The sequence below is a fragment of the Lagenorhynchus albirostris genome, chromosome 20 (assembly GCF_949774975.1).
Source record: "Lagenorhynchus albirostris chromosome 20, mLagAlb1.1, whole genome shotgun sequence".
Lineage (NCBI taxonomy): Eukaryota > Metazoa > Chordata > Mammalia > Artiodactyla > Delphinidae > Lagenorhynchus > Lagenorhynchus albirostris.
Window position 1 is genome coordinate 51,959,340 of NC_083114.1, and position 25,704 is coordinate 51,985,043.

At 51.8% G+C, this 25,704-nt stretch overlaps 1 protein-coding gene across 2 annotated transcripts in view; it reads right to left on the bottom strand.

Moving 5' to 3' along the window:
• Positions 1-25,704, bottom strand: part of MGAT5B (alpha-1,6-mannosylglycoprotein 6-beta-N-acetylglucosaminyltransferase B) — a 66,565-nt gene that overhangs the window by 6,115 nt on the left and 34,746 nt on the right. Inside the window, exons 9-15 of one of the 2 annotated variants that reach the window (XM_060133646.1) lie at positions 15,978-16,109; positions 14,477-14,610; positions 10,040-10,170; positions 9,569-9,574; positions 2,233-2,388; positions 876-1,022; positions 572-688 (exon numbers count right to left, since the gene is read on the bottom strand). In XM_060133646.1, coding sequence (XP_059989629.1) covers positions 572-688; positions 876-1,022; positions 2,233-2,388; positions 9,569-9,574; positions 10,040-10,170; positions 14,477-14,610; positions 15,978-16,109 — 823 coding nt within the window. The remainder of the gene's footprint in view (positions 1-571; positions 689-875; positions 1,023-2,232; positions 2,389-9,568; positions 9,575-10,039; positions 10,171-14,476; positions 14,611-15,977; positions 16,110-25,704) is intronic. The other variant, XM_060133645.1, reaches the window with a different exon arrangement.

Below are 25,704 nucleotides of genomic sequence, written 5' to 3' on the forward strand. Positions count from 1 at the left end.
CCACCGGGCAGAGGAGCTGCACGAGCCCCTCCTTGCCCTCCGCCCACACCCACCAACACTTACTTGCTGGAGGAAACGCAGAACGCTCTACCCACTTGCTACGCAAAGGCGGCACCACCCAGACCTGGTTTGAAATGCAGGGCTTCAGCCCCACCCAACTTGCTGACTCCAAACCTGCGCTTTAACAAGACCCCCAGGTGATCTGTATGCACATTCTAGTCTGAGATGTGCTGCTGAAAGACCACAGAGACAGTAGAGTTCAAAGAACCTTCACGCATTCGTCCTGAAAACATTTACTCAGCACTTAACCTGTGCTAGGAGTGCTCACAGGACGCGGCCCCCAGAGACACGCGATAAATCATTCTGGATCCAGGGCTGCCCTGTACAGTTGTGCAGGTTGCTCACAGCACAGAGGCAGGTTTGCCCCCCACTCCCTCAACAGACACACACGCATCCAAGCTGCCAACCCAGGCCTGCAAGTCTGAATTCACCAAGAGGAGCAGCTTTTTCTAATTATAGCAAAGACGCAACGTTTAGGATATCGGTGGTCCCGACTGGATCCGAGCCTCACCTGGGTTCTCACGATGGTCTTGATGGCTGTTTCGAGCTCCTCTGAGTTGTTGTAGTCGACAGTCCACACGTGGGGCTTGCCAATGAAGCTCTCTGCGTAGGGATGCTGCGAGAACACCTAGCCAGGGCACAGAGACGGGAGGCTTCTCCCTCTGCCTGCCAAGCTGGGCTGCGTGAAGAGCAAAAGCCCCCCACCCATCTGTCCCATCTCTCCCTTCACCCCATGTCTCAGTCTCCCCCTTCCAGGAACGGCAGGGGTCCCATCTCGGACCCTCCCGATGTGGGACCAGGCCCTTCCCACTCACCTCTCTGGAGGTGGGTTTGCCCCGGAAGAACTCATGGTTGAGCGAGCTGTGGGGCGGGCTGAAGCGGGACTGCAGGAAGACACAGCCGTTGGCGATGGCCTCCAGCGGGGCAGGGCCCTCGTAGGGGAAGCCAAACCCTATGAAGAGCTGCAGAACCGAGGTGGCACGATGGTCAGGGAAGGTTGGGTATCACAGCCCAGGAGCCCCAGGAAGCTGGGAGCGAGGCTGGGGTTGGGACATTCACAGGAGGCAGCTGGGGCAGCAGAGAGCCCAGAGCAGTTGTGTGCCTCAGCCATTGTGAAATCAGGACGTCTAGTTAGGTCATATCAATGGCCTCCTCCTGCTCTAAAGGCTATGATTCTGGAGGGGAAAAGAACAAGGGTTCCCAAGCTTAGAAGCCTTCAGGCCACTCCTACAGCTGACCTCAAAGGACCTTTACTCATTCACCCAAAAAACATTCATTCAGTACCTGACTTGTACTAGGAGTGCTCATAGGGTTGGCCCCTGGAAGGTGATCAATAAGTGATTCTGAATCTGGGGTTGCCATGTAGGGTTGTTCAGGTTGCTCACTGCACAAAGATACCCTCTCTCCACCCCGACACACACACACACACACACACACACACACACACACACGAGGCCTGAAGATAAGTGATTCTGAATCTGGGGTTGCCATGTAGGGTTGTTCAGGTTGCTCACTGCACAAAGATAACCTCTCTCCACCCCGACACACACACACACACACACACACACACACACACACACACACACACACACACACACACACACACACGAGGCCTGAAGAAATAAGTTATGGTGAGAACAGGAGAGGACCTGGCAGCTGGCTAGAGACTCTCCAGCCTTCGCTGACACTTCAGGGCCCAACAGCAGGATCACGCTTCAGGGACACAGCTCAGGGAATTCCAGAAGCAGTTCGTCAGAACTACTGGCCCGATGGAACTCCAGCCAGGCTGCGCCCCGCCCCTTTGCCCCCAGCCTGCCCTTCCACCCTCTCAGTGGCTCTGAAAGCCAGGTCCAGGAGTCAGCTGGGCTGGACTGGTGTTGGGGCGGGGGGGCAGGTGGGCAGCCCAACTCCTCTTCACCATCACTGAGCCTCACTCAGGTCCGTTTCACTGTGGGGCCTCCCCTGCCTGATGGCCATCCCCATCTCTGCCCCCAGCTCTGACCAGCCCCTAAGAGGCCCAGACACGAGGCTCAGGGCAGCAGAGTGTGCTGGGCATGTCCACACGTAGAGGGGGCCACAAGCGATGGTGGCAGGCATGGCAGGCACGTATGGGCACCTCCTGGACATCTATGGCCGGGCTGGGGTGAGGACGGAGGACGGGGTGGGGCTCACTTTGGCCTTGCGCAGCAGCTGCTGGAACTCAGGCTGCGGCAAGAGGCCGTGGTTCTTCACGAAGGCCGGGACTTCGGGGGGCCGCTGGCTCTCGTAGTACACGGTGCCGTGGATCTCCATGTACTTGTTCAGGATGCTCAGGAACTTCTCCTTCCCCTGGAAGAGGAGATGGAGGGGATGGGAGCCTTGCTCCAACCTCAGACGGCAGAGCCAGCTGAAGAGACACCCCCGGTCAGGAGGTCGGAAAACATGGGGCCAGTCTCAGGTCGGCCCCTAACCAGCTGTGTGACTCTGAGGAGGCCCCTGCCCTCTCTGGTCCTCAATTTCTTTATCTATGAGTTACAGAGGTTGGATTAGACCAGACGCCTCCAGACTATTTTTAGCCACGGACCTGTTTCCTTTCCGAAGGTCTCCCATAGAGACCAACATTTAATTGTATCCAGCTGGGGCTACTTGGCCTCCCCTGAATCCCTGATGACCTCCAAGGACCTCTGAGGAGGCACGGAGCATAGGTGAATACATAACACCTCAGCGTCCGGGCACCCATCTGACGCTACGGCCAGGGCCCTGAGCTGGGAGCGAGCTGCGGTCGGTGTAGGACCTCGACAGGAACAAGCATGGGATCGGCTGCTGGGTTCTATTTTTTAGAGATTTTCTGAGGCTCACAGAAGAGAGGGAGGGGAAAGTACCTTCGAGATCACGGAGAAGGGTGGGGCGTGGGGCTCTCTTCAGGGAGGATTAGTTCCCAACAGGCCAATGGGTCAGAGGAAAAGAACTCATGGTTCCCCACGTCCTGCCGGCCAGCATGAGATCAGACCACCATGAGCTCCAGCCCAGGTTCACTTTATTAACCACAGCTCTTGTAGAGTATTATCAATGGACGTCAGAATAATTGTTAACAATACATTTTGAAACTCAAACTGTATACATTTTTCACAAGGAGGCCTTCCACTTTGGGTAATGCAGATCAGCCCTGCCTCTGAGAATGACCAGGAAAAACGGGAAAATGTAAAATACATCTATGAAGGCCCTGGAAAATCTAACAAAGAATGAAGAATGACAAGGCCAAGACCAGGGAGAAGGAGGAAAAGAGATTGCTGAGGCCAGCGTTGGGGTTGGTTTTCCTCCTGGGGGCACCTGCTGATTCCAGGGGCAGCATCTAGGCAGCTAAGCAGACCTGGAAGACAAAAGTCAGAGTTTGGGGCCTGCCAAAGATGGGGAGCCCTGATGGAAATCCACACTTTGGGCTGGAACTCTGAGGAGTTACAGCCTGGAAGAAAGGAGGGACCAGAACTAGAGCAGCTCTGGCAGGGGCTGAATCCTTTTAAAATTGTCTCAATCACTATCATTGGTTGAGGTGACCTGGGATTGCTAGGGCCCCAGCTGTAATCCAAGGATAAAAGTAAATCCTCTCTGGAAGAAGAGAGTATCATCCTTGACCTCAAATTATTTCTACAGTTTTTCATATTCATTTTCCAGAACTACCTAGAGGTAGCTTTCCTCAAAAAGAAAAGGGAACCAGTAAAATCCCAATCAAAATCCCAGCAGGCTTTTTAAAATAGGAATTGACAAGCTAATTCTAAAACTCATTTGGAAATGCAAGGACCTAGAAGAGACAAAATGACTTTGAAAAAGAAGAAGAAATTGGGCAGAGTTATATTACCTGATTTCAAGACTTATTGTAGAGTTACAGGAATCAAGACAGTGTGATATTGGCATCGAGAGAGACAGATCAACAGAACAGAACAGAGAGTCCAGAAATAGACCTACACATGTAGGGTCAATTGAATCCTGGCAAAGATGCAAAGACATTTCAGTAGAGGAAGGATAATCTTTTCAACATACAGTCATGGATCACTCTATATGCAAAAAAAAAAAAAAAAAAAGGAAAGGGAAGGGAAAAAAGGACTTCAACCCATACTTCATATCATATATAAAAGTTAATTCAAACTGGATCACAGACTTAAATGTGAACCTAAAACTATAAAACTCATAGGAGAAAAATCTTTGTGACCTGGGGTTAGACAAAGATTTCCTGGATACACCAAAAGCACAATCCGTAAAAGAAAACACCGGACTTCATTAAAATTAAAAACTTTTGCTCTTTGAAAGATGCTGTTAAGAGAAAGACAAGCCACAGCCTGGGAGAAAATTTTTGCAAAGCATCTATTTGTTAAAGAACCTATATCCAGAATATGTAAAGAACTCTAACCACTCAATAATAAGAAAATAAACAACCCAATCTTTTAAATGGGCAACCTTTTTGAAGGTATTTCACCAAAAAAGATGAACGGAAGACAAATAAGCACAGAGAAACACAGTCAACATCCTTAGTCATTAGAGAATTACAAATTAAACCCACAATAAGATAATACCGCACACCTGTTAAAATGGCTAAAATTAGAAAGACTGACCATGCCAAGTATTGATGAATTTGTAAAGGAATTGGAACTCTCATACATTGCTGGCAGGATTGTAAAATGGCAAAACCACTTTTCTTAAAACGTTAAACACAGTTCTACAATATGACCCAGCCATTCCACTCCTAGGTATTTACCCACAAGGAATGAAAGCATATGTGTGTACAAAGATATGTATGCGAATGTTCATAACAGCTTTATTTGTAATAGCCAAATACTGGAAACAACCCAAATGTCCACTAACAGGTAAATGGATAAAGTGTAGTCCATCCAGCAATGGAATACTACTCAGCAATAAAAAGGAATGAACTATCGTTACATGCAACAGGATGAAGGAATCTCAAAATAATTATACTCAGAGAGAAAATCCAGACAAAAATGAATATATACCGTATGATTCCATTTATATAAAATTATATCAATAGAAGATGAGAACTAATCCATAGCGACAGAAAGCAGACCACTGGTTGCCTGGAGATGAGGAGAGGAGAGATGGGAGGAAGAGATGCCAAAGGGAAGAAGGGAATTTCAGGGGTGATGGAGAGAGGAAAAGAAAAATATTACTAAACTTGTGTTTAGTAATATTAGTTAGCACTCTATTCTCTCTCATGATTGTGGTGATGGTTTCACGTAAGTCAGAAGCCATAAAATTATACACTTTAAACAAGTTTAGTGTATTGCATGTCAATTTTCCCCAATAAAGCTATTAAAATAGATTTTTAAATTTAAAAATTTAAATACCTTGATTTTTTTTAAAAAAATCACGTACATAAAGAGACAAGACTATATGATCAACACCCAAGAGACACGACAATAAAAACAGATTCATAGGAGATCTATATGCTGGAGTTACCAGGCACAGACTTTAAGATAAATATGCTGAATATAGTCTAGGAAATAGAAGATAAAATTTGAAACCAAATGGAAAAAAAAACCCCACAGTGGCAGAAACTAAAGACTAAATGGATGGATTTAACAGCAGATTAAACACAGCTGAAGAGAAACTTCACTTACTGAAAGAACAAAAGAAAACATCCAGAATGAAGCATAGAGAAACTAAAGGATGGAAACTGCAGAAAAGAATGCTGGAGACAAGGGTTTATAATGAAGATTTAATGTCTGTGTAAATGGAGTCCCAGAAGTACAGGAGAGAGATTGGGGCAGAAGCAACATTTAAAGAGAGAGTAGCTGAGAATTTCCTAAAATTAGTGAAAGGTCAAACCACAGATCCAAAGAGATCTACAAACTCCATGTAGGATAAAAACAAAACAAAACAAACAAACAAGCAAAAAACCATACAGGCTTTTCATAGTAAAACTTCTGAAAACCAAACGGAAGCCTTCAAACCAGGCAAAGGAAAACACAAAAAAGAAATTACCTTTAAAGGAACAATCAGACCTACACTGACTTCTCAACAGAAATGACAGAAGGCAGAGGACAAGCTAGAATTTGTACATAATGAATATATCCTCCGAGACATTCTTAGAAAATCAAAAACAGCAGTCCCAGACTAAGTTGGTTTCTTCTGGAGACGGACAATGATTCCAGATGGAATCTCAGAGATGTAAGAAGGAACAGAGAACAATACAAAGGGTAAATGTGGGTAAACGTAAATGAATATTGACTTTGCAAAACAACAGCAGCAATAACAACAACAATGATAATAATATATCGTGGGATATAAAATATTTGGAGAGTATTAAAATACCATGAAACATATAAGTTGGGGCCGGATAGAAATAAAACATTTTAAAGTTCTTTTATAACCCAATGAAACGTAAAAGTATTGGCTTAGACTTTGATAAGTCAAAGGTGCGTGTTATAACCTTTAGGGTATAAAAATATTAAGAAGATCGGGACCAAAAGAATATGAGAGTACAATTAGCTAAAGGGAGGTGGATTTTTTAAAATATATCAATGTAAAAGGATAAGAAATGAACGGAAAAGGAACATAGAACAGGTAAAAAAAAAAAAAGAAACCAACTAATAAAATGGTAGATTCAGAGCCAAATCACATCAGTAATCACACCAAAAATGTAAAAGGATTACTTATTATAAAACTGAATTATGGCCCTAGAAAAGAATCAAATCAAGGACATAAAGTGTTTAGAAAATGTCTCCAAAGCCCCCATTCAACTTCCTGATCCCATTACCAGAGCAGCTATTATTAACAGTTTCTTGTGTGCCTTCCTCAGATCTTTTATGCATTATAAGCAGGTGTACATTTCCTTTAAAACACACACATACGGGCTTCCCTGGTGGCGCAGTGGTTGAGAGTCTGCCTGCCGATGCGGGGGAACACGGGTTCGTGCCCCGGTCAGGGAAGATCCCAGCGGAGCGGCTGGGCCCGTGAGCCATGACCACTGAGCCTGCGTGTCCGGAGCCTGTGCTCCGCAACGGGAGAGGCCACAGCAGTGAGAGGCCCGCGTACCGCAAAAAAAAAAAAACAAAAAAAACACCACACACATACATGCACAAATAGGTTCACGTTACATGCACTGTTGAGCAACTTTTTTTCACCTAATCATACACGTGTGTGTATTTATGTATGAAAACTTAAAGTTTTACAAAACAATAATTACTCTTAATACATATAAAGTCCTCTGATATCCTTTTATTCTATTGTTTCTAAGTTATTCTGCTTCATTTTAAAGGCTAATCAAGGCTCTCTGAGTTAAAAAAAGACAAATACTGCATGATCTCACTAATATGCAGAATTGAAAAGAGTCAGACTCATAGAAACAGTAGAATGGTGTGTGTCAAGGGCTGGGTGGGGGGGGATGGGGACATATGAGTCAAAGGAGACATACTTTCAGTTTTAAGATAAATAAATTCAGGGAGTTAATGTCCAGCATGGTGATTATAGTTAATAAACCTATATTGTATACTTGAAATTTGCTAAGGCAGTCCATCTTAAATGTTCTCACCACACACACATGATAACTGAGGTGGTGGATGTGTTAATTAGCTTGACTGCGGCACTCGTTTCACAATATAAATGTTTACCAAGCCATCATGTTGTACACGTTAAATACATACAATTTCTCTTTGTCAATTATACCTCAGTAAACCAGAGGAGGAAAACAACCAGAGCTAAGCTGCAGTTTGAAAAGTCCACCTTAGCTCCCCCAGAAGCACTTCTGAGGTCTGGAATGTTTCCTCCAACAGCAAGGCTGGGTTTGCCCTGCATCCGGACGAGCAGCCTCTCTCCCATCCCTCAGTCCTGCTCCCTGGGACAGGCTCTCCTAAAACAGCAGCATCTAAGCCTTAGCCTCCAGCTCTGGGGACCCAGGATAAGACAAGCCTCCTCCAAAGCCCTCTTCCTGACCCCGGCTGCCGCTCCCCTAAGGATGTCACGACCTCATACCCTCCTCCCTCCTCCGCTTCTCGCCACCTGGTCCCCTGAACTCTAGATGGCACTTGTCCCAGGATACTGCTGTCATTCCTTTCTTCAGCCGGCCACCTCTGCCTTCCCTGGGTCACAAAGACCAGAGCAGAGATGTCTTTTTTTGGAAGCAGCTGCTTTGAGGTCTCTTGCTGCACAGCGTTGCTCCTGGCTAACCCAGAGGCTCCTGAGCTAGAGAGAAAACTGTTCTCTTCCCAGGCCTCATAACCTCTCATTCTCTTGGAGCAGTTTCTTAACAGTATTTTCTGGTCCAAGCAGACACCGTCTGTGCTCGCTCCCAGCACCCCGGGCATCCTGGCAGCCAGCTCGTTTGGCCTCAAATGAGGATGAGTCCTCGCCCCTCTCCCCACACCTGGCAGTGGGCACTGATGTCTCAGCCCGGGCTTGGACCCGTAGTCCAGCTTAATCCAGAGCGTCTCTCTGCCTCTATCCAAGGCGTCACAACGGGGAGGCTACGTAAAGTCGGAGTTAAGTGTTCTGGCTCTTAGAGTCAGATGTGGCTTCAAACCCCAGCCCCACCACTTAACTAGCTTGTCACTCTAAGCTCGTAGTTGATGGTCAAGTGAGAAAATATATGCGAGCACCTGGCAACAGTAAGCTCTGGATGGACCAATATTAGCCACGGCTATGGGCTCATAGGGTTGTTGTGGCACAGACCATGAGATGAACCATAATATCGCTTTCCTCCCCCTTCCTCAGTCACAGGACTCCAGGGCTGAGCTGGGCACCTGGTTGCCGGGGGCACAGCCACTTCCAGCATCCCGAGACCAGGCATGGCCACGGGACGGAGACCTAGCCACAGGGCCATATGGGGAAGAGATGCGCGTAACGGTCAGGCGACGTCCCTAAACCTGACCTTCCCCCACCCCTCCTCCTTCCTCCTCTTCCTCTCCCCCCACCCCCCAGCTGGAGGGCAGATGTAATGACTGTGCACTGTCTGTGGTCATCTTAAATGATGAGGCAAGACCAGGGTGGGAACTAAACAGGGCGGGTCAACCAGGGGAGAAGAGCCCCAGGGGTCAGGCCAGGACTGACACCTCCAGAGTTTGTCCACAGAAAAGAAGACATACTTGCATCTTGCCTCCATCACTATTATTCAGGGCTTTTCTGTGACAGCTGGACTTAACCCTAATCAACACAGCATGAGAATCATTAACTAAGATGGTCATGTGACAGGCTTGACATGGGGTACGGGGGCTGCTCAACGTTCCCCACGATCGGCATCTTTATTATTAACCTTTAGCCTCATGCCGCCTGCCTTAGGTCAATGGCCCATCCTAGGAGCTGCCCCGCGCCACGCGGAGCTGGACCCTGACCTCCAGGGCCTGCCTCCCCTCAGAGGGCCCCGGGAAGAGCCTGAGACCCCGCTGTCCCCGTCACCCTCCTCCCACCTTGGTCTGGTCCATCCACAGGAGCCACGAACCCCGGAGAGCCCGCCTCGGGAGCACCCCCAGGGGAGACCCTATAGAGAGTAGCGGGGGGCGGGAGGCGAAGGGAACACGTGGCATACCTGGAGCTGCCTCGTTGCCGGGGGGCAGAGAGAAAAGAGGAGAGAGGACAAGTCAGTGGCGGGGTGAGTGGGTACCCTCCCATGCTGGTGGTGCTTCTTGTGGGACCCCGCCCTGAAGACGGGGTTCCAGTTCCTAGGCCTCTCCTGCTCCTCCACGGCCTCCCATCCCACAGAATCCCCACGTCTAGCCTAAACCCCCTTTGCGGGGTGAGAGTGTCTGTTGATCCATCTGAGGGAGGGTGGAAGGTTAAGCCATTTGAATTTGTTGCGAAGCGTGGGAGCAGGGAGAGGGGTGAGGCATGAGGCCCCGGGCTGGTACTTCCAAAGGCAGTTCGAGGCCTCTTTTCTGACCCATTAGTGGGGGCTGTCTCCCACCGTCGTCCGGTGCCGGGGGCGGCGGATGGGAGCCGAACCCTGGGGCCGGGAGCCCCTGGGGGACGAGGGCTGGTGCTTGCGTTCAGCGGGGCTCACCTTCCAGATACTCGCCTCCTTGCCGTACACCACGGCCATGTTGCTGGCCTTGCCGCCTTTGATGAGCTGCTTCTCCGTCTCGTTGAGCTCCTCGGACACGAAGCCCATGAAGGAGTTGTCCGGGGTGTGAGCTGCAGCCAGACCACGAGGTCAGGAAGAGGGTTACCAGGCAGCCAAGGGCACACCCTGGGTCTACCCGGCCCAGCCCCATCAGAGGGCTCCCTGTTTGGCAAGGATGGAGAAGGGGGCTGGGAGGTAAGGGGTCCTGTTTGGGGCGGGGAGAGCATCAGTGCCCTGGCCTCCTTCCATGGCATCTCTTACCACCTACCCAGCCCTCTCTCCACGCAGCCCGTTGCTCACAAGGCCCTGCTGAGAGGTCTCTCCTGACCCCAATCCCACTCTGTCTCCTTTCCCTGCTTTATTTTTTGTCCCAGCACTCACTGACCAGATGTGATAGTATATATTGACTTGGTTGTGTATTATCATCAGAATCTAAGCCCCACGAGAGCAAAAGCTCTGTCTGTGTCCCCGGCACATGGGAGCGCCCGGCCGGCTGGCTCACAAATGCATGGACATCTTCCCTTTCACACCTGCCAACTCCTGCCCTGCCCTTCCCTCTGCCTGGAGCGCCCACCACCCTTTTCCAGGATGAGAAAATCCTATTCCCCTTCAGGGCCCCACTCACACATCACCTCCTCTCCTCCCAGAAGCCTTCTCTGGGGTCCACGTGCCCTCCCTTGTGGCCCCATCCACTGTGGTTAGGTCTCCGGCAAAGTGCGGATCGCACCCTGCCTCACCTCCCAGAACCGAGCACACCAGGGGCAAGGAATGCGTTTCAGCTAGGGCTCCAATTCCTCGGCCACGCTGCAGGAATGTCACTGATTAGCCCTGTCTGCCGTGGCAGGGTAGAGGTGTAGGCCCAAGTGCCAGCCATTTGCAAGTCACATGATCCCTCCGTTCCACGTAGAGGACCTTGAATAGAGTGCTTTTGGAACCCAATTAAACCTACTCTATCTTCCCAGGTGGGAGAGGCTGCGGGGAGTAGGTTGGTAACAGCCAAACACCCTTGATTTCCCAGAACAGCCCTGATGCCAAATACCCTATTTCTTCATTTCAGATGCACGTTTTTTCACATTTTAGCATTTCTGAAATTGGGATGCATACTTTAATCAAATGTGTAGATTTAACACAATATGTCTACCCACCCCTCTCCATACCCACAAAGTTTATAATCAATATCTGGGGTACCTTAGAAGAGGTGGTGGTTTTCTGTCGAAATGCCCCAGAAAGCTCACGGATTCTTGAGTCTGAAAATCCGACCACTATAAGGACGGGCTGCAGAACAAAATGATCTCTCCTCTAGGGCTTCAGAGGCATAAGGGGGGGCCCTGGAGGCCTGGAATTGTTTCTGTGATGGTCAGAGCTCAGGCAGCTCTCCTGTCTCAGGAGGCTCTGCCAGGCCAGGGAGAGGCCCCAGGAGGGCAGACCAGACCCTCCCTGACCCAGTTTGCCTGCCCAGCCCCACCCTGGCCTCTGTACCTACCCTCTGGCTCTAGCTGGGGCTGCACCCAGGTCTCTCTCCCGTTTGCCATTTCCTCCCTATTCTCAGAGATGAAGAAAATCTCATTCCACCAACTCCACCAGAAGGGACAGGTTTAGAACAATTAGCTAAACTAGTGGGCGTGGGACAACGAAGTATTGCAACCAACTAAAATATCAGGGACCATTAAGCAAAGAGCTCCTGGGGGCAGGGCAAGGCAGGGAGAGGCAGCCAGAGCAAAGAGCAAAGGCAGTTAGCTCTTTGGGGAAATCAACCAGCTATCAATAGATGGGGAAAGAGGTCTGCTCATGAATTCCTTCCTGGACTTGGTATATCATTAAGACAGGCAAGTCTGTTTTTTGTTCTCTCTTTCTTTAATTGATTCAGTCAATTAACATTTTTCTGAGGACCTTGATAGGCTCCAGGGAAATAAAGATAAATCAGTCAGTGGCTCCTTTTTGAGTGATTCATACATAATCTATCAGTGGAAATAAATGTATAAGCAAATAACTCTATTTCAATATATGCTTTAACAGAATTAGGTTGAAGAGTTATAAAAACATTCTGCCTGGAATAGATAAGGTGATCAGTGAAAGTGACAGTAAAAAGAAGAGACATTTGACATGGGGTTTTGGAGGATGAGTAGGAGTTTGCCAGCTTTGGAACTCTAGATCCAGTGGGTTTTACCCCAGGGCAAGTCCTCATTTTCTCAGTGTAGATTATCACAGAGGGCTCTTAACCCATCTCCTGCTTCCCCGTCCTCTACCACTGTCCCTTTGGCCATCTGCAGTCTGCCAGAATAATGTATCTCAAAAAATTTGGGGGGTGGAATTCCCTGGAGGCCCAGTGGTTAGGACTCCGTGCTTTCACTGCCAAGGGCCTGGGTTCAATCTCTGGTCATGGAACTAAAATCCCGCAAACTGCCCGGTGTGACCAAAAAAAAAAAAATTTCTCCATGATATTCCCTAGCTCAAGAACCTACAGTGAACCTCGAATTACCATATCCAATGTAAACTCTGGAATCTTTGCTAAAAGACCCCACCCCTCTGCTCCCAGATCCTCAATGGTATTTTTTCTGCTCTGCTATGACATATGCTGTTTCCACAGCCTACAGCATCACCACCACTACCCACCCCCACTTCCTTTCCCTCCAGAAATCTCCTCAGGACCCATCCCACTTCAATCACTCTGCTGGGAGCACAATGCCACCAGATGACCTGTTAGGACAGTCACTCTTCTCTTGGAGAAGCCTCATACAACCTTGCAATGGGCTATGGGGAGGGAGTCTGGTCCCCACAGAGCCATGTGACCTCAGACAGGACATTCCACCTTTCTGGGCCTCAGTTTCCTCATCTGGGCTCCAAGGAAACTTCCCACCTTCCCAACCTTCTGGGATCCAATCAAGCCATTACTCCTGTATTATTCAGAAATCTTGTCTGCCTCTAATACAGCCTAGAACCTGCAGAGTAATACAAAAGGAGTCCCTAAGCACCCAAAAGGGAGGCATTCATTTGACAGGCTCAGCAGAGATCAGCTACTTTACTTACGAGCAAGTTCCTCGGGACCCTGCTTGGAGCCAAGCTCACTCTTAATTTAGAGACAATCCTAACGAGGGCGCTTATCCGGCTTTCTGACCCACAGCCTTCAAAGAGCCGCCAATTAGACGTCCAAGATGCTGCTGGATGCAGATAGCTTGACGACGATTAAAAGTGACAGCTGACAGTCTCCCAAGTAGGAGAAAAGGCGCCACACCAAACAGCGACAGGAGAAGGGGCCACTCAGCAGGGGACGTGGCTCCGCACACCTCTGCCGGCCCCGCAGGGCAGGCCCCACACCAGAGAGATAGAGCATTGGCCCCGAGTTGTCAAGAAAAGGTTAAATTATTTTCAGCGCGCTGCATGTAAGAGGGGAGGTCAGTGTGTATATATTTTAAAGTCTCATTAAAAATCACGAAAGCGGGCTTCCCTGGTGGCCCAGTGGTTAAGAATCCGCCTGCCAATGCAGGGCACACGGGTTCGAGCCCTGATCTGGGAAGATCCCACATGCCGCAGAGCAACTAAGCCCGTGCGCCACAACTACTGAGCCTGCACTCTAGAGCCCGCGAGCCACAACTACTGAAGCCCACGCGCCTAGAGCCCGTGCTCCACAACAAGAGAAGCCACCGCAATGAGAAGCCCGCACCCGAGAGTAGCCCCCGCTCACCGCAACTCGAGAAAAGCCCGCGCGCAGCAACGAAGACCCAAAGCAGCCAAAAATAAATAAATAATTTTTTTAAAAAATCACGAAAGCTCAGCTCGAATGGCATCCCTTGCCCGAAGTCCGTCACCCACAGGGGCCCCAGCCACCCCACCCCCCAGCCTTACTTCCCATTATCCCCAACGCTGGAGCCTCCCTGAGCATTTGCATTTCCAGAACCTTCCGTTCTTTCCATATCCATCTTCACTACGTCTGTTCCCTCTGCTTAGAAAGCCTCCCTGTGCTGCCCCCTCGCCACTCACTTAAAGTCTCCCTCCACGTTGGAATGTCTCTCTTTCTCAAAGGCCATGGAACCCTCTTTGCTCTGGAACCCTCTGCTGAGCCGCTCTCGAGAGCAAGACAGCAACGTGTGCTCCAGGAGGACAAAGGCTGCGTCCTCTGGGTGTTGGAAAGGTCACCATGCTTCCCCCCACCCCAGCACCCAGGCTGCCCCCTCCCTACACACCCCAGAGGCTTCCTCTGTGGCTCACACATTTGCAGAGAGGGGAACAAGGCTTTCCCGTCCAAGGGGACACGCCAAGGGGGTGTGTTCCCCCCCTCCCCGCACAGGCCCCAAAAGGAAGGAGAGGAAGGAATGGGGCCTGCCTCCTCCCGGGCCACCTCGGAGAGGCCCCCACCGCCTCCCAGAGCCGGACACTCACGGAACATGGTCATGAACTGCTTAGGGTTGAGGTTCCAGTAGCCCCAGTTTGTCCGGTAGCCGTGCAGGGTGGCGTACTCCTCGTGGTTGTATGCAGGTTCCGTCCCAAAGGTGTCGATGACCCGGATGCGGCACCTGTCCACCCCCCCGGGATCAGGAACCAGGGTCACCAACCTCCCTGTGTCTCCCTGGGCTAGGATTGTGCCAGCCGTGGGCTCTGTAACCCAAAGGTGGCTGGTCAGGATAGTGTGATGTGTGGTCAGGGCTTGGGCTCAGACACTAGCTGGCTGTGTGACCACAGGCAAGTGCCTTAACCTCTCTGGGTCAGCTTCCCCATTGGTGAAATGGGGATAACTGTCTCAGGGTCTCAGTGATACACCTGAACCAGGGACCACTAACTCAGAAACTGTTAGTTTTTACAGCTGCCCCAAGGGAGCCTAGAAGGGGAGGCCCAGCCTGGAATGGGATCCCTCCCCACTGCCCCAGGGGTCACTTGTACGATTTCTACTTTCCTGGGCAGGGGGTCCACAGTCCCTCTGCCCAGGAGCCTGACACCCGCAGGATGTGCCGGGGTTATCTGGGCTGAGATGCAGAAGATCAGGGCCTCAGAGGGACCAGCCACTGCCACGGGCCCATCGTGCCCATCGTGCCTCAAAGTCTCCTGCAGGTGTGGCCACTTCAGGTGGGCCTCCCAGCCGGTGGAGGTTCTGTCCCACCCTTTGGCCCATTGAGGCTGCTGTCAATGGGCCAAAGCCCAGAACCTCTCCCTCCATCTGGGCCACCCCGGAGTGGGCACCTGAAGAAAACCGCTGAGACTCAGACGCCCCGACAAGGAGTTCCCTCACCCAGAGTCCTTGCCGGTGACCCAGAATTGTCCAGACTGCTGAGGTCGGCACTCCTCCCCCGGAAGAGGCGGGAATGGCAGGAAGAGGCCCCCAGTGCACGGAGAACATGCATTAATAATAAAAGCAATAATGCTGCCTGTCACTTTTTTTTTCCCTAATAAAATCATGTGGGATAGTCAATGAGACTAGAGCAAACGTAATAAACAGCAGGGCTCTCTGTGCTAAATTAAACCCCGTACCCGGCTGGCTGCAGAGAGACAGAGCTATGGCATCGGCCTTCCTCCTGCCCTGGAGGGGGTGGGGTGGAGGAGGAAGTCGGGGTGGGGGGCTGCTGGGTCCCCACCCACAGAGGTCACGCCCCGTTACCTGCCTTGTTCCCCTCCACCACTCCCTGCATTTCCTCTGCCCCCTCCATCTGGATCAGCTGACCCTGCCCCCAGCCTGTCCAGCAGCACAGGGGCCTGGATCGCCTGGCTGTGGTTTATTAATTGTCATCTGAGTCAGCCTTAGTCAGGAGGCAGAGCTGTCAGTGAAGGAAGGCAGTGGGGGAAGGGAGCCTTCTCTCCACCGCGGAACCTGGGAAAGTGCAATCCCCCACCTTGGGGACCAGCCCGGGGGCTGCCATGGGCCATCACCGCCGTCCCGCTGCCCTCTCACCGGTACTTCTTGAAGGAGAGTCCCATGTGCTGCTTCATCTGCTGCAGGCCGTGGTAGTCGGTGTAGATGAGGTCGAAAGGCAGGGGCATGGTGAGCGGGCAGTTCCCCCGGCCTGGCGGCACCCCTAAGTTACTGAGAGAAGAACCCTTCAGAGTGTGAGCCCCGAGAGGGACCCACAGACAGCAAAAACCCCTCTTCCCAAACAGGCTTGCCTTGGGGGGACCTGGAGCCCACCCTTGTTCCTATAGCCCAGAATAAGTGGCAGGGAGAACACTGTAAAGGAAAGTGAGGTCAGTGCATGAATCCTGGCGAACTCTTGGAGAGGAAGCAAACAGGGCAGCCGTGTACAGTTGTATAGGTTTTTCACTGCACAAGAGACTCCAACGAGGGGCAAATGGGACTGAGATCCAGCCCCGGCTAGCTTGCCAAGACTGTACCTGGCCTGGGCTACAAACTTGATCCCTGCAGGGCTGTGTCCACCCAGAGGGGGCACCTGTACCCAATGTTCACAAGGTGCCATAAACACCTGCCGAGGTCCTCAGCGCAGCTTCAGCATCTGTTAGCAGCTGAAGGGTCCCCAAACCTGTGCCCCGCGCTGCTGACTGGCTCCTGGCCCACGGAGATGCCTAGCCCTGCCCCACAGGCAGGCCCTGCCTGCTGGGTCACTCACTCGCAGGCTTTCATACGGGAACAGGGCTGCCACTGGTGACCCAGGTGGAGACTTCGGATCATCTCACTGGAGCCTGAAGGACACGGCCTCCCATCTGCCCAGTCCACCTCCCTGGAGACAGGCTCAAAGCCCCCTGCCTGGCCCCCACAATGCCAGCGTGAACTTTGTCCCGGATGTCCCTGCCCACCATCCGGGAGCCTTTGCTAAGCCTGACTACACACCCCCTGCAGAGATGATGCGGCTTTTAGATGAATGACTCAGTCAGTCTGTACTGAGCGGCTGAGCCAGGCAGAGAGTAGTGTCGGCCCCCAGGGAAGCCCCCCAGCAGCTGCCCACCTCCCCCATTCCCGCCTCCCTTGGATTTGTGGTCCAGATGCTGGAAGGCATCCGTGAGACCTCCCAGCGAGCCCCTTCAGGGATCCACATGGCAAAAGGCCACAGTTATCATCAGTTCCCTGGGTCGCATCTCCGGCTCCTTGAGACAATTCAAGCCATGTGGAAAAGTAGCACCTGAACGCCTCTGCACTATCGAGCGCACATTCAGCAAGACACCCACAGAGGCTCGGTAAACACCGTCCGCTGAGCAAACTGCCCTAACGCGGCCTTTTCAGCGATGTTGATGATAACCTGATGACAAGGCCATGATGGAAAGATGTCACGGGGAGCTTCGGGCGACGGGGATCAAGGCAACAGGGGTTGGTCTGTGGCCGGCAGAGAAGGGCATGCCCTCCCCCCGCCAGCGCACCCAGCCTCACGCAGCTTCCCCACGCTGGCTCCCCCAGTGGTAGAACCTTTGCTGCTAAGTGGGGAGAGAGGAGTGCAAAAATCTTATAACCATTTTCTCCCCGTTTCTTATCTATAAACTTAAAAATGGCCAAGCACCCCCCCACCCCTGTCTCCACCCGTCCAACCCTCCAATGAGCCCCTCTTTCCAACCAGACGGCCACACAGGATTCTCAAACCCAGGGCTTCTCAGGCAGGACGTGCTTATTCAGTTTTTCTGCTGAATTACTCAGAAAGCAAAGGGGAATAAGCCCAGGACCCCAGGGGTCTGGGGCCATCACAGGAAACAGTTCCCACAGCCTGGAGACTTCATGAACTATTTGGTGGTATTTTTAAGTGGTGAGCAGGCTTTACATTCTCCTCTGTAGGATCCCTGTTTTCTTTCCAGTGTGGCTGCCTCTCACACCCCAAAGCCCTCCAGTCAGACGGAGCATCATTTCTGTCCTGGGCTACAGAAGCTCCGGGTTTAGGACAGACCCTGGTCCCCCTCCCCACTTCCTCCACTCAATTGAGAACCACAAATAGAAAGACAAGGTGATGATTCCTCTTGCAGAAGTGAGGAAGCGGGTGGCTGCTCCTCCCTCATGGAATCTGGGTCTGGGAAAATTAAGACGATTCTGAAAATATAAACCGTAGGTGGGTCTAGTTGCTGCTACCTGCACCAGTCACATGCTTGATTTTCCCACACTGCCTTTCTGGCTGGTTACCAGGCAACATGTTGTCCCTCTGTGGCCATGGGTGGTGCCAACAGAGTCATGGGCGCTTCCTCTGGTTGCCTCAACCCTGACCACACCCCTGGCCCCAGACCCAGACACCAGGGCCACTGAGAGGCCAGATAAGCAAGTCACAGCCCTCTCCTGGGAAAATGACCCCACACTGACTTCCTAGAGCCTGTGTCGTCTTCCTCACCTTCATGGCTACCATTTTGAACACAAGCACCATTCTACGTGCTTTCAACTCATCGATTCTTCAATTCCTTTCATCTGGGCAGCTACCCTATGCGATCAGACCCATTCCCATCCTGCTCCCCTCTTTACAGATTAGGAAACAGAGTGGTTTAGTCATTTACCCAGGATCATACAGCCAGGAAGGCGTGGAGCTGGGATTGGAGCCCAGGCAGTGGGCTCCAGCGCCCACACTCCCACCCACTGAGCTCTCCTTCCTCCCCAGGGCCACCGGGCATCAGACAGCACAATGGTGGGTCACTGCACCACAGTGACATCCTGAAATTGGAGCCCCGGGCTGCCAGCAGAGATTGGGCCCCAGTCCCAGTTTTGTTGCTAACTTTGGAGGGGCCACTAGCCTCTAGGGATTTCATTTTTCTCATCAGCAAAAGACAAATAGAAATGCCTACCTTGGGCTTCCCTGGTGGCGCAGTGGTTGAGAGTCCGCCTGCCGAGGCAGGGGACGCGGGTTTGTGCCCCGGACCGGGGGGATCCCGCGTGCCGCGGAGCGGCTGGGCCCGTGAGCCATGGCCGCTGAGTCTGCGTGTCCGGAGCCTGTGCTCCGCAACAGGAGAGGCCACAGCAGTGAGACGCCCATGTACCGCAAAAAAAAAAAAAAAAAAAAAAAGCCTACCTCACGGGGTTCCTGGTAGGATCAAGTGGGGCAAGGAGAGTGAAAGTTCCGTTGATTATTATTACTTTAGTCATCAGGTTCACCTTCTGAATTTCCAAATCTGGCAACTCCTTACCCCATCCCCACGCCCAACACACACACCCCTCACTTGAGGTCACGGTCATTTTTCAGCTGGAATCTTGAGATAATTTCCTCTCCATTCTGCCTCCCTCCTGTCTTGCCTGACTCTTTTCTAGAGAGATCTTTCCATGATGTCAACCTGGTCAGTCATCCCTGGCTCCATCCGATCCTTTCCAGAGACTTCTCACCTCCTGTTCCTGGACTCAAACCTTGCCTCCTCCTCCAGGAAGCCCTCCTTGGACCTCTGGTCCGAGTGAGACCCCCTTCTCCCTCGATCCCCCTGCCCCAGCATCCCACTCCCCTCCCCACCATCCCTATGCACTGCCCTGAGTCACCTCCTCACAACCGGGGCCCCTCCAGGGCAGGGCCAGGTTATCTTTGAAAGCCCAGAGCTGGGACAGGATCTGACCCAATAAGTACTGTTGTGTTCATGAACGAATTCACAAGGTAATGAACCATGGGAACCCGCATCCTCCCACCCCTGGAAGAACTGGTTTAAAGGCTGAAAATATGGTCAAGAAAAGCATGTTAGGAGAGAGGGGGTGGGTGAGTGAGAGGAGCCCAGGGCTGATGGGCGTCGCCGAGGGTTATTAGCTGAGTAGCCTCCTGGCCTGGACTGGACACAAGTGGCCCCACGGGTCCCAAAAGGACATCACAGCAGGAAGAAGAGGAGGAGAGACAAATTGGTCCAGAGACAGCAGGTCCTCTTCCCAGGAGGAGTTAACGAAGAGACCCACAGTCCCCCCAGCCCTAGAAAACAAAGATTTTCAATTCACGGTGACTTCACTGGAAATGTGTCTGAAGCTTCCTCATTACTCTTGTCACAAGGAATCTGAGCTCGTCCCGAGGACAGCACAGAGGGTCAGCCGAGGGGAGAGGGGGCTGTGGTTTTATCACTTGTAATTTAAGTTCACTTTTATGGGCAATTTTACTCTAAGTGGTTGGTTGGAGCAGTGACATGAATTGAAAAACGCTGTCTCTTGACAACCTTCAGACAAAGGTGCCCAGGGAGGCTCAGCTGTACAATTCCACCTTCCGCGCTGACTCCTCAAAAGGCCCCTGTCGAGACATTTTCCTAATTCCAATGTCAAGTTCACTTCTCTTCCGACTCTTAGCCCAGGGCTGTGTCGGGAGGGGCTCACAGAGCCTCCCCACCCCCATGGCCCTGGTGAGAGGGGGTCAAGCAGCACGAAGGGGCTTCAGATGCACCCACTTAGCCTCCCCTGCCCGCCCACTACCACCCACAATGCTTGGGAAGTTTCCGTGGAATTGCCAAATTGGGTGGTTGGAATGAATTTCCAAATGTCCCCAGGCCACCTGAGTGGGAGTCTAAATACAGATGAAGCGGGTGGGGGAAGGAGTGATCTAGGGAAAAAGAGCCTTTCTGCAGGTCACCTGGTCATCTGGTCCTGGTGCCCAACCCAGATTAATCCACCCTTGAAAGCCAACCTGTCAGGGGCAGTGGGGGGTGGGGACTTAGGGTTTAATGGGGACCGTTTCAGTCTGGGGAGGGGAAAAGGCTCGAGATGGATGGTGGGGATGGCTGTACAACCCTGTGAACGAACCTAACGTCACTGAACCACACACGGTTAAGATGGTAAATTTTACGTTGTACGTACTTTACTACAATTTTTTTTTAAGAGCCAAAACCAAACTGTCCACACTCACGGTTCCGTGCCCAGACGCACAAGTGCACGCCCAGCACTCTGTCTCCCAAAGGCACCCGTGTCCCCATTTCTCCAGGGCCCCCCACGATGTAGGGGCTCAGCAAAGAGCCAAAGCAGGGTGACTGTTACTCTTTGCTAAAAGATCAAAAGGTGAATGAGTAAATGGGACAAGGCAGAGAAAAAAATATAATCTACGCCCAAAAGAAAAAAAAAAAAAAACCTCAGCTAGGAATCAAAATGCTGAGTTCCACACGGTGAAGAGCAGCCCTGGGCGTAAAGCTGCAGCACGAGCTCGCTGGGTGACCTCGCGCAGACCCAGAATCGCTCTGGTGTCCACCTCCGCTCCCATTCCATGACACATGGACAAACCTCCACGGCTCCTTCTAGGCTAAAAATTCTCCGGTTTTATTTCTCCCTGTGCCTTTGGTCTGCGGCTAGAAATAATCTCTCCAGGTAGTGCTCAAATTCTGGAACAAACTATTCTCTCTCCCTCTCTGTCTTCTCTGTGTGGGATGGACCTAATTAAAAAGAATCCTACAAAGCCTCAAAGATCTTTGCCTCCTGGCGCTAAGGGCCCATGGGGAACTTCAGCTTCCCTGGATCCTTCTCATTACTGGGAGCACCCCGCCTGGGCAGCCCAGGACCCTTGTCTCCTCTGGGGCCTGCTAGCCCTCTGACCCCGTCCGGTGCCCACCCCCTGTGGACTAAGACATTGACCCCATCTCTCTCTCACGGCCATTGTTAGAGCGGCTGCCGCCCCTTCCCCAGGGCGTGAGGACCACAGAGAAATAAACCCAGAAAGTTAACTGGCCTTCTAACGAGCTGCTTTAGCAGGTAGGTTAGGATCACTAACAAGGAAGGAATTAAATTCTCCTGCAGGGTTTTCTTCTCTTGCCCAGCCTGAGCTGACCTTCCTGAGCCAACAAAAGCAGCCTTGCAAAGCCCTCACGATGGGCTCACCCGCAGCTTCCGTCTCCTGAAAAGGCAGGTGTCCCAGTGCCCTCGGAGGGTCAGGGATCACAGCTAAAGAGAACGGTCAGGTCCCCAGTGGAGTCAGGACTCAGAGGAAAAGGGAGTTCAAAGGAAAAGCCACTCCTTGGCCAAAGCCCAGAGGAAACACAGGCAGGAGGATTCGGAAATGGAACTGGGCGGCCGGCACTGGGCGGCCCGCATTGGGACTGTGGTCCAAAGCCGACACTTTCTTCCCCAGCGTTCCCTCCTCGTAAGCAAACTCAGGGCTAAAAATATGGCTGCTGCTCCCAGGAGAGCAGGGTGAAATGACAGACTCATTCTTCCAGCTCGCTGGGGGCCGCCGGGCAGGGAACACGTCCCTCTGGCTGTCCCCTGCCTCCTTCCCCCATTTATGTAACAATGCACGTGAATGCTGCGAATGAAACAAGGCTTCTCTCGTCCAAGCCAGGATTTCAGTGAAGGTGGCTCTCAGGCCCGGGTGCAGGTGAGGGTCACTGAAGCCCGTGTCGGCTCTTGATGGCCAGGTTGGTCCCAGAGGTGCCACCTCTTCGCTCTGGGGTGGGGCCTGCCACTGGGATGTTGGTTTTCAGTTCTTCTGGGGATTCTCAGGTCCTAGGGGCCCTCGCTGTTCTATCCAGTTCCGCAAACCTTTGTGAGGAACCAACCCATGGAGGAAACAAAGATGGGTGAGACTCTGCTCTCAGTCCCACTGGAACAAGCCCTGTGGGGGACTCGGGTTAAAGAAAAGACACAGCCCTGGAGTGCTGCCACGAACCGTAGGGTAATCTGGGTCCGTTCCAGAACAGTCTGGCTCCCAAGATAAATCCTCTCTTGCCCAGGGGCCCTTTTATGATTTCGGGGAAGTCAGAAGGAGTGCTAGGGGTTATTCGTACCATCCTATGCTTCTGCCAGCTTCATTAGGAATGAAAAGAGTCCCAGGCCGGCCCTGCCCCTGCTCTGAGCCCAGAGCAGTGGAGTTTTATCCCTCCTGTGGGGGGTACTTCAGTCTCCAGGAAGTTCATCCCACTGTCCGCCTTCCACCTCTCCAGCCGCCATGGGACAAGACCTCCCCTTGCTCAGGACCCCACCTCTGTTTACAAGAGCCCATGGCTCCTCAGATTTGAAGATGTACTGATGCCTCCCTCCCGCCGCCCCCCGGAAGGAATCCCACCTCCTTAGCAACTTCCTTCAAAAGCCTTCAGAAGCCACCCCTCCTCTTCATTTCTTCTCTGACTCCCCCCAAGTTCTCCCCACCCCACTTGGGTTGCGTGGACCTTTCCTGAGGGCCTGTGATTTCTTTTAAATCACTCTTCCTTTACAACCTCCCAGCCCCAGTGTGGACCAGGCCGGAGCTGGAAAAGGCGCCTCGGCCACTACATCCGTGAGGTCACACTTACGGGCCAAGGTCAAGGCTTAGGGGCCTTGATTTGCAAGAGACAGACTCCCACTCTTTGTGGCTCAAAGCAGCGTGGAGGGGCAGGTGCAGGATCCTCCTGGAACCCGGGGAAGGATGAAGGGCAGGGACCAGCGAGGCTCTGGGCCCCCAGCAGCAGAGGCCCTCATCTTCCTCAGCGTTCAGCTACACCGAACATGATCCCGCTACGCAGATTTAAATGCCTCCTTGGAACCCAAGGAGGAAGAAGGCAAAAGAAGGGAGAGGCAGGAATTCCCTGGCGGTCCAGTGGTTAGGACTTCACGCTTCCATTGCAGGAGGCACGGGTTCGATCCCTGGTCGGGGAACTAAGATCCTGCAAGCCACGTGGCACAGCCAAAAAAACAAACAAACCAGAAGGGAGAGGGATTGCAGCGTTTTAGTGTAAATTAGTCATTTGCCTCTCATGCCTCCTCTGGGAATAGGTGGGGGAGAAAGAACCACTGTGTACGGGGTCTGCTAAGCACCAAGCAGATGCTGGATGCAGCTCTTCCCCCCCTGTTTGGATTGAACAACAAAATACTTTGAGCATCCAGAAAGTTATAGAAAATAATACAATGATATAATGGGTATCTGTGCTCCCACTTCCCAGCCTTGTCAAGTCACAAGATTTTGCCATATTTGATTGAAATCTCTTTGTTAAGGGCTAACACAGCACAAATCCGGGGCGGCCTTCAGGGTGTTCTGGTCTCGTCCACTCTCCTCACACCTCCCACCCCCTCCACCTCACTCCCAGCAGATGTTCATCCCTCCTACATCAAAGATAAAATAAAAAGCATCAGTGGGCACGCTGCAACCCCTGCCTCCATCCCTGTAGCCCCATCTCGGTGCCCCCACTACATCCTGCCTCTTCTTCCTCCTGGGGGCCATCCTCTTGGGCCACCATGCATGATACTATCTTCCCTCCTGTGGCTTCAACTCCTCCTTCTCCTCCTCCTTCACACCAGCATTTAAACATGCTTACAACTCTCCCATCTTGAAAAATAAACATGCAAAACTCTGTTATGGGTTGAACTGTATTCTCCCCAAAAGATGTTGAAGTCCTAGCCCCAGTATCTGGGATGTGACTCATTTGGAAATGGTCTTTGCAGATGGTCAAGTTAAGGTGAGGTCATTAGTGCCCTCACAGGAAGGGGAAATTGGACACAGAGACAGACACGATAGAAGGAAGATGGTGTGAAGACACTGGGAGAAGACAGACATCTAGAAGCTGAGGAAAGCCTGAGGCTCCCAGCATCCAGAAGAGGCATGGAACAGTCTTCCACCAGCCTCAGGAGGAACCAACCCTGCCGACACCTTGATTTCGGACTTCTGGCCTCCAGAACTGGAAGACTATAATCCCCCAGTTTGTGGTACTTTGTTTCAGCAGCCCCAAGAAACTCACACACCATCTACGACTCCACTGTCCCCCCACTTCTCTTTCTCTCTCCTCCCGCTCACAGCTCAACTCCTTGGAGAAGAAGCTAACTCGCTGCTGGTTTCCTCAACAGCCCCCTCATTCCACGACCCACAAATTTCTGGCTTCTGTCCCCACAACTCAACCAAAATGGCTCTTTCTAGGGTCGACAATGACGTCCATGTGACCAAATGCCGGGGACATTTTTCAGTCTCCTTCTTAGTTTTTGTGAGCATGTGACATCATTGGCCACACCCTCCTTCTAGAAGCATCTTCTCCATGGGTGCCCACTCCTTCTCAGTCCCTCTGCCAGCACCTCTCTCCCCAAGAAGCCTTTCAGTGTTGCTCTTTCTTAAGGTTTTGCTCTCAGGCCTCTTCCCCTATCACTTGGCAATTTTATTCACGCGTGTGTTCAGTTACCAGCGGCTTCCGAGATGCTGTCTCCATTCTGAGCCCCTGAGGCCCATCACTCAGCTGCCTCCACGTGGGCACCTCTAATTCGACGTGTCTAAACCCAAATTCAAGGTCTTCCCCATGTGCCCCCCAAAATCAGTGCTCTTCTCTTCTCTCCCCTCCCCCCACTCCAGAGAATGGTAGCACCATCCCCCCAGTGGCTGCCATAAGCTGGCTAGTTCAGGCCAGTTTGAGCCAGTCACAGACAGATCTGAATGGGTTCAAACCCTGAGGCCTGCCTGGACTGGCTCCTCAGAGGGTTTACTGGCTGCAGCTTGGTCAAGCTGGGCTGAGCACAAGGGACAGGATGTGGTCCCAGCCTCTGTCATTCTCCGGGGACCCTCCCCAGTATTTCCCTTGAACAAACACTGAACAAACAAAAATGCCAGGAGACCGATTTCCACAGGGGCCGGGGCTACACAGCCGAGCTTCCCGTCCTCGTCCTCCTTATTTAAACATTCTCCTCTCAAACTTTCATTATTTTCCAGTTAAGTCAACTAATTTTCTACTAAACCCAATTTCACTCATGGAGGGAGGAAGAGCTTGGTAATTTTTCCTCATGCCAATGTACTATTAATGATGCTTGAAATTACGCAGATAAAATGGATAAGCACACCGACTCTGGGCAGGCAGGGAGGGAAAGGCTTCACTTTAAA